Source organism: Megascapheus bottae, chromosome 28, assembly GCF_031878675.1.
Source record: "Megascapheus bottae isolate mThoBot1 chromosome 28, mThoBot2.hap1, whole genome shotgun sequence".
Lineage (NCBI taxonomy): Eukaryota > Metazoa > Chordata > Mammalia > Rodentia > Geomyidae > Megascapheus > Megascapheus bottae.
In genome coordinates, this window is record NC_143536.1 from 17,666,100 (window position 1) to 17,676,568 (window position 10,469).

The window sequence follows — 10,469 nt, forward strand, 5'->3', positions numbered from 1 at the left end:
TCCGACCTCACAGCAATGGAAGGGGGCTGCTCAAGGGAGCACAACTCTGGATTCCCGCCAAAACACTGAACCCGCCCCAGTGGGCAGAGCTAAAAACTGGGCGGCTCAGATTCGTGTTTGATTCCAGAGTCTGTGGCTCCAGGGAATAGGCTTCACGCCCAGCACTGGGCATCACCCAACCCTACCAAACCAATCTCCCTTCTGGGCCTGAGCTGAGGGGGGCGGTATTGTCCCCCTCTAGGCACCAATTCCTCCATAAACCAAGGAAGCGAGGCTGTTGTGGTCTCTGAACCGTTTATTTCTCCTGACCCGGAAAGAGGTCGCTATGAAAGGGTGAGCACTTAACATCAGGGGCCGGGGCGAGGCCGTGCGGGAGAGTCAAGCGGGCGCAGTCCTCAGGCAAAGGTGGAGCCATTCCAGCCCACGTAGGCCGCCTTCATGTCGTGGAAGTTGATGTAGATCCTAGGAGGGATGGGAGATGGGCTCAGTCAACAACCTCACCGTCTCGGAGATTAGACGGGTCCGCCTTCCACCCCTGCCGCTTCCCCCACGCACCTGTCCGGGCTGATGCGCAGACGCTCGGCCAGCAGCCCGCACAGCAGCTTGCTGTAGGTCCGGTTCAGCGCGTCTCCGATCTTGCCGATGCTGTGCAAGCTGCAGAGCGCGCAGGGCTCGCTGGAGCCCCCGAAGGCCATGAGCTGGTCCGGCACCACGTGCACGGCGATGTACTGCGGGGTTGGGGGCAGGGGGGGACGGGGTCTGAGCAGCTAGCCGGAGAGACTCTGCTGGACCCCGGGCCTCTCTCCGAACTCAAGCCACCCGCTGGAGCCACTGTGTCCCCCGACCCCCACCCGGGTTCTCCATCCTCACGCGGGCACACCCGGGCCCAGCACCCTCCCCGCAAACCTGCGCCGGCTTGCCCGTGGCCTGAGCCAGCTGCTGGGTGAGCTCGGAGAGGAGCCCGTCCGGCACCGAGGCGCGGGGCACGTTGGTGTTCACCACGAACATCGGCATGACGGCAGAAGGGCAGCGAGTGTGCGGTGGGAGCAAAGGAAGAGACGCGGCGCCGAAGCCCGGGAAACTGAGCTACGTGACTCGAGCCCCGCAGCGTCTCGGGCGCGACTCCGCCTACCGTGACGCCACCGCCGGTGGAGGCCCCGCCCCACAGCAGGAGGCCCCGCCCCTTCGCGTGGCGTCACCGCCGGGCACAGCTCCTCCCCTCGGCGCTCCTGCCTTGGCCTGCGTTCAGGCGCCGCGCGTGATGTCGGAGCTGTTCTCCACGCTGGCCCCGGGAAGTTTACAGGTCCCCTTCTCTTTCATTGTCAGCCCTTTTTGTGGGACGCGGATGGTTGACTCTTCTCTTTCTGTGTCTGGAATGAGGATGGCGGAAACGGGGCAGATGGACCTTATCTCTTGGAGCTTGGCAGAGTACACGATGCCCAGCCATTCAGCCACTCTCACTGTCTTCAAGGGCTTAAGTCGTAGCTTGTAGGCCTGTGTGAGGTAGGGCGGGCGGGACTCAAGAAGAGGGGCGGGGAGCAGGATGTGAGGCAAAGGTGCTGAGCTTTGCTCTTCCAACCCTCAGTATGTTTGGGGTTTGCAATCCCAAACCCCCGCACCTCTGGGCAGCAAACTCAAGGAATTCACCTCCAGCAGGGCTATGTTCTCTCAGACCGCCCTTGCCTTGCATATATTTTCTCCATTAATGGTAAGCTCTAGCCTCCAGTAAACTGACCAAGTGCCCGCTGAATGGATGGATGCTGCCATGAAGACAGCGATGACATAGCAGGAAGAGAACCAAGTGGCAGCCAGATTAGGATTCCGGCTCTCAGAGTAGAGGTGGAAGGAATTTGCAATGTCTCTGTCATCATAGGACAGAGGGGCAGGGCCAAGTGGAATCGGGTTCTGCAGATGCTGGGGGTCTGTTGTTTCTCAGTCCATGGACGGAGCATTTTGCATTTGGTCAAGTCTTTTAGAATTCTCCAGGAAGGTCCTGTCTTTGGGTTTTTGACAAGCACAGTCCAATTTTGACGCAGCCAACACTGGCCTTGGTGATGATCTTGTAGTGTAGCAAGGATACATGATGGTTAGCCTCAAATGCCACCAAGCCACCAGCCAGTCTCCAATCAGAAGACCTGCTTGTGCAAATAAGACTATTGATTTCCTTCATCTATGCCCTGGCATCCAAAACTTCCTAACTGCAGATGTTCTGATGATGCTGCATATATATGATGTCTAGAGCTGGAGTTGTCCCTTTGAGCTCCAGCAGCTCATCACCTACTCCCTATGTCAAACCTAAGTGCATGACTTGCCTCCTAATGCTGGTTGCCTGCCAGTGAAATATACTTCTCTCCATTTTCCCTTTGTCTTCTCTTTCCCACTTTTCTGTCACTCAGAATGATCTGATAATCAGCTGTCCCTTATCCTGGACAGCTGTGATAATCCTGTGGTAGGCCACTCCTAGAAGGAGTCCCTTTCCTGACCCCAGAGCAACTAACTCATTTGGTCTCTGACCTGCTTTCCCCATTGCAGTGAACTTGAGGGCTTCCAAGCAAAAGACTGAAGAGCCAGCAGCTGGTTGGCCCATTCTCTGTAACAGTCTACACAGGTGACAAAGTGGAGCCTCACCAGCAAGTATCAGGTTACCAGAGCATAGAGGTGGCTTTCCTGAGCTACTTGTCATTTTCTCCTGCCCTCCTCAGCTCTTTCCAGTAGCAGTCACCTTCAACTTTCCAGAAGGGCATCTGAGTAGATGCTCAAATTCCTCAGACGTGGCTAACCTCTCTGAGCCTGTTTCCTCATTGGGAATGACAGTAGTGTCACAGAGGTGGTGTGAGGACCAAGGGGCCGAAATGGTCCCCTTGGAGGTTACAAGGTACTATCACATGCTGTGCTGACCTAGTCCCTGTCAGCTTCTCCTTAGCTTCCATGCCAGGCTCCTGGCATCTGGTTCACCTTGGTCCTGAGACGCATTTGACTTATACTTTCCCTCAGACTTTGACTCATTCTATAGACCCTGGTACCTTAGGAAAGTCCTTGGATCCCTGATTCAGTTCAGTTTCATGTGAACCCAGCACCTGCCCTGTTCTCCAAATCTGTTTCCATATTTCTCTGTGTGAGTTAAAGCTTCATGTTCAGGTAGCAAACCCCATACAAGAGAAGAAGGATTCTTGCGATGTTGCTGTATGCCTGACCCAGTTACCTCTATAGCAGACAGACAACCACCAAAAATGTCCACATCCTAATAGTGGAATCTGTGAATATGTTACCTTACATGGCAAAAGGCATTTCACACATGTAATTTGGGATACAGACCTTAATATAGAGATACCATAGAGTATCTGGATGGGCCCAATCTAATCACATGAGCTCTTAAAAGCAGAGAATAATCTTCAGATGGAGTCAGAGAGGTGTGGTAAAAGAAGCCAGAGAGATTCAAAATAAGACTAAATGGGCTCTTATTGGCTTTGAAGATGGAGATGGGGACATGTGAGGCCAAATGGGGACAGTGGGTGGAGATACATTTCAATGACAGGCAGGCAGGTGAGAGAAGAGGGGGTACAGGAGACACTATCTTGGCAGCTTCTAAGGTGGAGCCAGAGACTTAAGTCAGTCATACTACTGTAAGAAGCTGAAATCTGCAGACAACCTGAACTTGGAAGAAGATTCCTCCATAGCTGACTTTAAGACACCTTGACTTCAGAAGACCCATCTATTTTGTACTGGACTCCTAACACAAACGGTGAGATAACAAATGTGTGTTGTGGTTTTAAGCAGCTTAAAACTATGGTGTTTGGTTACGACTTAACGAAAGCATGTTTAGGACTCAACAAGTATGTGCCTGTAATGGACAAATGTATCAGGATACCCTTTCATACTCACTGACAGCAACATCCATGTTCTGTTTGAAACCTTGACTTTTCCAAAGACTCTATGGCCATAGAGTTTGGCTGTGATGAGTCCATTGTCTTGGGATTGTGGACAAGTGTCTGTTTTGTCAATAGAGGCACCATCATGCTCCTTTCTTCCTACCTGTTCCCTGCTTAGAATTAAACACAACGCTTGAATGTACAAGGTGTCAGGCCAGCAGGAACTTCAAAAATTGAGGCCAAGGAAGGAGGAATAGAAGCCTAAAGGGCCCCAGAGCTTGACCCAGCCCTTTCAGTTGCTTTTTAGTTACATGAGAAAGCAAGCCCTTCTCTATGCATGGTTTAGTCTTCTGGGGTTTCTATCAGGTGTAGATGCATTGCAACTCCTGGCTGCTACAGAGGACTTTACCCATGACCCATGGTAAGGGATGCTGGGCAGAGAAGAAGGAAGGGAAACAAACCATCAGCTGAATGAGGAAGAAGTTTGTCCATGAGTTCCTTGGCAGATCCTGTGGCCAGGTAGCTGGCCCTTTGGTTGACCATTTCCATGGGCTGTCAACCACAATAGAGAGTGGAGGAGAACTAGAGGGCCTGCCCGGCTCTCCTCTGAGAAGCCACCTGCTCTTTCCCTTATCTCTCCTTGATGCTAGTTGCACACCTGGATGGCTTCTCTGCAGGGCTCCCACCCTTTCCAGAGGCATTCAAGACCCTTCCCCGCATGTTCCTTGACAGGCCTCTACCAAGCACTCCACAGGAAAAAAAAACTCAGCTACTCCATCTCGATTTGCTAGTCTTGTGCCTGTTCTCAAGACATCAAATATGAGGAAAGTCGCAGAAAAGATAACAAAAAGCATCCCTCTTCTCCCTCCCTCTTCCTCTTTCATCTAGCTGAACCTGAATGTACAGGACTTCAAAAATGTGCAAGGGTCCAGATTGGGTGGGGAAGGGGTGCTATCATTTAGATAGGTGTCTCCTCAAGCCCATGCCTTAAAAGCTTGGTTGACAGAGCATGACACTGTGGAAGGCAGAGCAACCTTTAGGAGAAAGGACCTAGTACAAGGAAGTTAAGCCACTGGAGGGTGGGGGCGGAGAGGCATGCCCTTGAAAGGCCCTGGCCTCTCCCTTTCCCTCTTTCCCTGCCTCCCAACTGCCCCAAAGTGAGTCATTTCCCAGTTGTGTTTTCACCAGTTATTCTGCTTTGCCAAAGACCCAAAACAACAGAGCCCCCAAAGTAACCATGGACCAAAGCCTCTGAAATGTGACTGAAAGTAAACCTTTCTTCCTTATAAGTTATCTATCTTGTGTATTTTGCCACAGTAGTAGGAAGTTGACTAACACAGGGAGCCAGTAATCACAGCCTGCGTATCCCACGAGGCACTGGGATAGGAGTAAGAACAAAGTAATGGGCTTAGTTCCTTAAGCCTTAAAGCCTCAGTTTCTTCATCTAAAAAGGACATGGTAAGTCCTTTCCCATACATGTGTGTGAAGATTAAATGACAGGGTGGCAAATACCAAGTTCTTGGTATACAGTAAGTATCCGGAAAATGTTGAAATTATTACATGGTAGCCAAGCATTCCAGATTAGATCATAAACTCACAGGGTAGAAACTGTATGGGCATTTGGGATAGAATTAAAGACTGTACTTTCCTTCATTGTTCTCATCTATACTCTCTTGATTTTCAGCAGAGCCAAGATAGGTCTGCTGAGGACTTTTAACACAGTAAGGAAGTGACAGGCTCAAACACAATAAGAAGGATCGTGAATAATTCAACGCATAGTGAGTGGTCTCAAAGGTGGAATTCTGAAATTCTCATGTCTTGAAACACTGAGAGGTATTGACATACAGAGAATACAGAGAGTGATATGAAGATCAGTGGAGAGTCTGGCTCCATAACTCCTCCATATATATATATATATATAATATAATTTGTGAGTCTAGGCTCTGTACCTGACCATTCTTGCCCAAGGCTAGCACTTTACCACTTGAGTCACAGCTCCCCTTCTAGTTCTTTTTGTGGTTAAAGATAAAAGTCTTATGGACTTTCTTGCTGGGGCTAGCTTCAAACCACAATCCTCAGATCTCAGCCTCTTGAGTAGCTAGTATTACAGACATGAGCCACCAGCACCTGGCTGGCTCTGCATTTTTATGGAATAAATTCTTTAGCCTAGTCTTCACCCTCTCATCTCACGTTTTGCCCGGGGACTCTTTCCCTTGGAGGTCAGATAGCCTTTGGGCTTGCTTCTAGTTCTTTCTCATTGTCCACATAAGGCATTTTTTACTTCCACTAGGAACACCTGTGGTCATGACACTCCCTGCCACACCTCCAGGTGGACATGAGGACATATTTCAATGCTGCTTTGCTCTAGGTCTCCTAGGAGGACTTCCATGATTTGCCTCCAAAGACAACTCTGAGTATGTACATGTCGGTGCCTGTGTGCACATCTACAACTGAAATATGACTGACAAAAGAGTTACTTCGACAGAGTAAATAATAGAGGTTTAATTCCTCTTATTTCTAGAATTACAGGAATCAAACCTGACTTAAGAATTCAGATTTTGCTGGTGACAAACTAACATCTGCCCAAGAAATGCAGCCTCCCTACTAAGGCCACCAGAATAGTGCCCTGGTTCTCTATCTCAATGCAAGCGCTTAATTTCACAGCATCCTCACTGCGACTAAAAGAGCCAATGTGTCTTGTAAAGTATACAGCACAACCCCGATAGACAGAAAACACTTCATAAATGTTAGCTGTCAGGCCAGGAGTATGGCCTAGTGTAGAGTGTTTGTCTAACGTTCATGGAGCCCTGGGTTCAAGTTCTTGGTACCATATACACAGAGAAAACTGGAAGTAGTGCTGTGGTTCAGGTAGTAGAGTGCTAGCCTTGAGAAAGCTCAAGGACAGTGCTCAGGCCCTGAGTTCAAACCCCAGAACTGGCAAAAAATAATAATTAAAAAAAGCTGTCAACATTTTGTTTGTGAGACTGTTTCACTTTTCACATAATGAAGGTTACCACCATTCTTGAAACTCTGGGTACAACCTGATGAGAGTAGGGAAAAGACAAATAGTGCTGGTACTACTGGTTATAGTGTGTGTGTGTAATATTGATATTGGGGCTTGAACTTAGTACCTTGTAAGATCCCTTTACTTTTTTTGGTCAAGTCTTGAATTCTGCTACTTGAGCCACACCACTACTTCTGGCTTTTTGATGGTTGATTTGAAATAACAGTCTCTCAGATCTGTCTGCCAGGGTTGGCTTTGAAACTGGATTTTCAGATTTCAGACTCCTGAGTTGTTAGGATTATGGGCATGAGCTCTCAGCCCCAGTATAATTATCTATTGAAAATAAAAATGAAGATCTTCAATCCTTATGTCACGTTGTACACAAAAGTTGAGTTGAAAGCTAAAACAGACATTTAGCAGTAAATCTTTGGAATATTAGAATAAAAACACGTCTTTGAGTATAAAAATATAAATCATAAAAACAAAATTGAATGACAAATTGAAGTTTACAAAAGTAAAATTCTCTTCTCATGAGCACTTAAGAAAAATTTAAAAGGCAAACTAAAACTGATGGAAAATGCTTGTAATACATGTGCCAATAAAGTATTGTGACCCCAAAATATATTAAAAATAATTACAAGGGCCAGGTATTTGGCCTAGTGGTAGAGTGCTTGCCTAGCATGCATGAAGATCTGGATTCAATTCCTCGGCACCACATATATAGAAAAGCCGGAAGTGGTGCTGTGGCTCACGTGGTAGAGCACTAGCCTTGAGGAAAAGCCCAAGTAAAGTGCTCAGGCCCTGAGTTCAGTCCCCAGGACTGGGGAAAAAAAGCCAATTATTCAAGGATAGTCTGAATTAAGATTTAATGTTGAGACTCCAGGAGGCAGCACAGGAAAGGCCTCCTATCTGTTCTCAAAATGAGTTGAACAGCCTGATTACATAGCCAGAAAAGGGTTGTGACGAAACTGTCTGCCCCATTATGGCAAGTCCCCTACAATGTCATCTATCACAGATCTTTTGCTGGGTCATCAGGTGAAGGAGTAGATGCTGTGGTGACAAAAGTACAGTGCAAAATATTGGCTGGGGCAAGTGCCTTCAGGAGTTAGACTCGTGCTTTGAGTGCTGCCTGGCTGGCAGACCTGTGCTCAAGGCAGAGGGTCTAGCAACTGGCAGGCAGTTAAATCTCCCCTGTCCCCAACACATCTTAGCACAAAGGAAAATAAACTTTCAAAGGACTGCGTACAAAGGCTTCTCAGTAATAGTACTTTAGTGCTCTAAACATGTTCCAATGTCCCAATAGAGGAATGTTTCATTACATCTGTTTTGCTAGTGTGAATGCAAAATGCTACATATTTTAACTTACAGAGGTAAATTTGTGTTTATTATGAAGCCTAATGATTCATTTATCTGAAAAGCTATAGACTGAATGTTTATCTGTCTCCCTCCATATATTGAAATCTAATCTCCTTGTTAATATTCATGATACCGTAATAAAAATCATTCATTGTAAGACACAGATAAATGTAGAGCTAGGAAGTTATGAAGTACTTATGCCTATCTGGAATAAACACTTTCTCAAAGACTTGGGGTGTGTGTGTGTGTGTGTGTGTGTGTGTGTGTGTGTGTGTGTGTACATGCGTGCACATGCCTAAATTGGGGCTTGAACTCAGGGCATTTGAATCAGGCTTCTATTTCTGACTTTTTAGTGATTAACTGCAAGATAAGTCTCAGGCATTTATCTTCCCAGGCTATTTTCAAACCTTAGGATTATAAATGTGAGCCACTGGCACCCAGATTTTTTGGTTGGTTATGTGGGGCTTGAACTCTGGGCCTGGGCATTGTCCCTTAGCTCTTCAGCTCAAGACTAGCACTCTACCACTTGAGCTATAGCGCAACTTCCAGTTTTCTGGTGGTTAACTGGAGATAAGAGTCTCTCAGACTTTCATGCCCAGGCTGGAACCTCGACCTCAGATCTCAGCCTTCTGAGTGGCTAGGTGTGAGCCACCAGCGCCTGCCTTTCCCCCACCCACCCAGGGCTGAGGACCCAACTCAGGGCCTTGCACTTTAGAGGCAAGGGCTCTTCTGCTGAGCTAAATCCCCAACCCCTGTCTCGCTTTTAAAAAAATGTTTAATCAACATATTGACCAATTAGGTAAATGCTAGTGGCCAAACTGATTAAAATGATCTTCTATCTTACTGTGCTTATCTCATGTCTATTTTAAATGGACTGTTTTTGAAACTCCATGGAAGCAAAACTCTCCATTTTCCTGTTCATTCAACTTTTGTCATTTGAAGGTCACGTATACTGGCTTCTCATTAGCTTTGGTTAATTCACATAGTAAGGTTCTACTTCTTAATTCTTCTTGACAGAATTTCCTCCAGGATTTTCTAAAGGCCTGCTGTGGTTTGAGTAAATAGTCTTTAAAGGTCATGTGTTAAATCTGAGTCCCAGGGCCAGGAGTTTGGTCTACTGGTAGAGTGCTTTCCTAGTATGCGTGAAGACCCAGGTTTGACTCCTTGGTACCACATATATAGGAAAGCTGGAGGTGATGTTGTGGCATAAGTGGTAGAATGCTAGCCTTGAGGAAAACCAAAGGACACTGCCGAGGCTCTGAGTTCAAGCCCTAGGACTGGGAGCAAGTGGACTTTTAAGACATAGAGCCCAGTGGGAGAAAGTTGGATCATTGAGTGTCTCGTTGAAGGGGATATTGAGCCCCTTGGCCCTTCCTGTGTCCTCTTCTTGTTTCTTGGCCACAGTTATATGAGCAACTACTCTACCAGATTTTCTCCTATTATTATGTCCTGCTACCCCCCAGACAAAAGACAATGGGGCCACACTACCATACTCTATAATATTTTTATTTTTATATTTATTGAAAAGGTGATGAGCAAGAGGTTTACAGTTACATAGTTCAGGGAATGAGTACATTTTTGTTCATTGTTATCCCATCCCTCCTTTTCTCTTGCTTACCCCTCCCCCATTTCCCTCCCTCCTAAGTTGTAAAGGTTCAAATCCAACATAAAGTCAAGCACATACTCTGAAATCTTTATTGATTTGTCTCCAGTATTTTGTCACAGTAATGAAAAGCCTATTAGGTTTTTTTCATTTTGTATACACACAATTCTTTGTACTCTTAACATATATGTACAGATTTCTGTAGCATCTTTGACACTCCTTAAATCTGTAACTTTAGACAAGATACCCTGGACAAAACACTTTCCTTTTTCCTTTAAAAATGTCTCACTGCCTAGACTTGATAGAACTCATAATTTATTATGACACAAGTACTCTCACAACAATCTCTGTTGTTTTCAAATATCATTATTCTTTGAAGAGTGCTTATTATTGGCTTGATACTCAACATAGTGGTATTTGGAGACAAGGTCTCTGGGATGTGATAAGTTTATGAAGACTTCTGCCTTCTTGAATAGGATTAGTGCCCTTAGAAAGGACAGACCTGTGAGAATCTTCCTCATCCTTATAGTCATGTGAAGTTATCGGAAGAAGAGGACTATGTATGAACCAGGAAGTGGTTCCTCACTTGGAAGATTCACATATAGAATAAGGAATTATAACAGATTTTTGTGGGAGT

At 46.4% G+C, this 10,469-nt stretch overlaps 1 protein-coding gene across 1 annotated transcript; it reads right to left on the reverse strand.

Moving 5' to 3' along the window:
• Window positions 1-279: 279 nt before the first annotated feature.
• Window positions 280-1,142, reverse strand: Mif (macrophage migration inhibitory factor). Its single transcript, XM_090320702.1, has 3 exons — window positions 907-1,142; window positions 556-728; window positions 280-462 (listed from the first exon to the last, which is right to left on the reverse strand). The coding sequence occupies exons 1-3, from the start codon at window positions 1,012-1,014 to the stop codon at window positions 396-398; spliced, it is 348 nt and encodes a 115-aa protein (XP_090176828.1). The 5' UTR covers window positions 1,015-1,142; the 3' UTR covers window positions 280-395.
• Window positions 1,143-10,469: the final 9,327 nt, after the last annotated feature.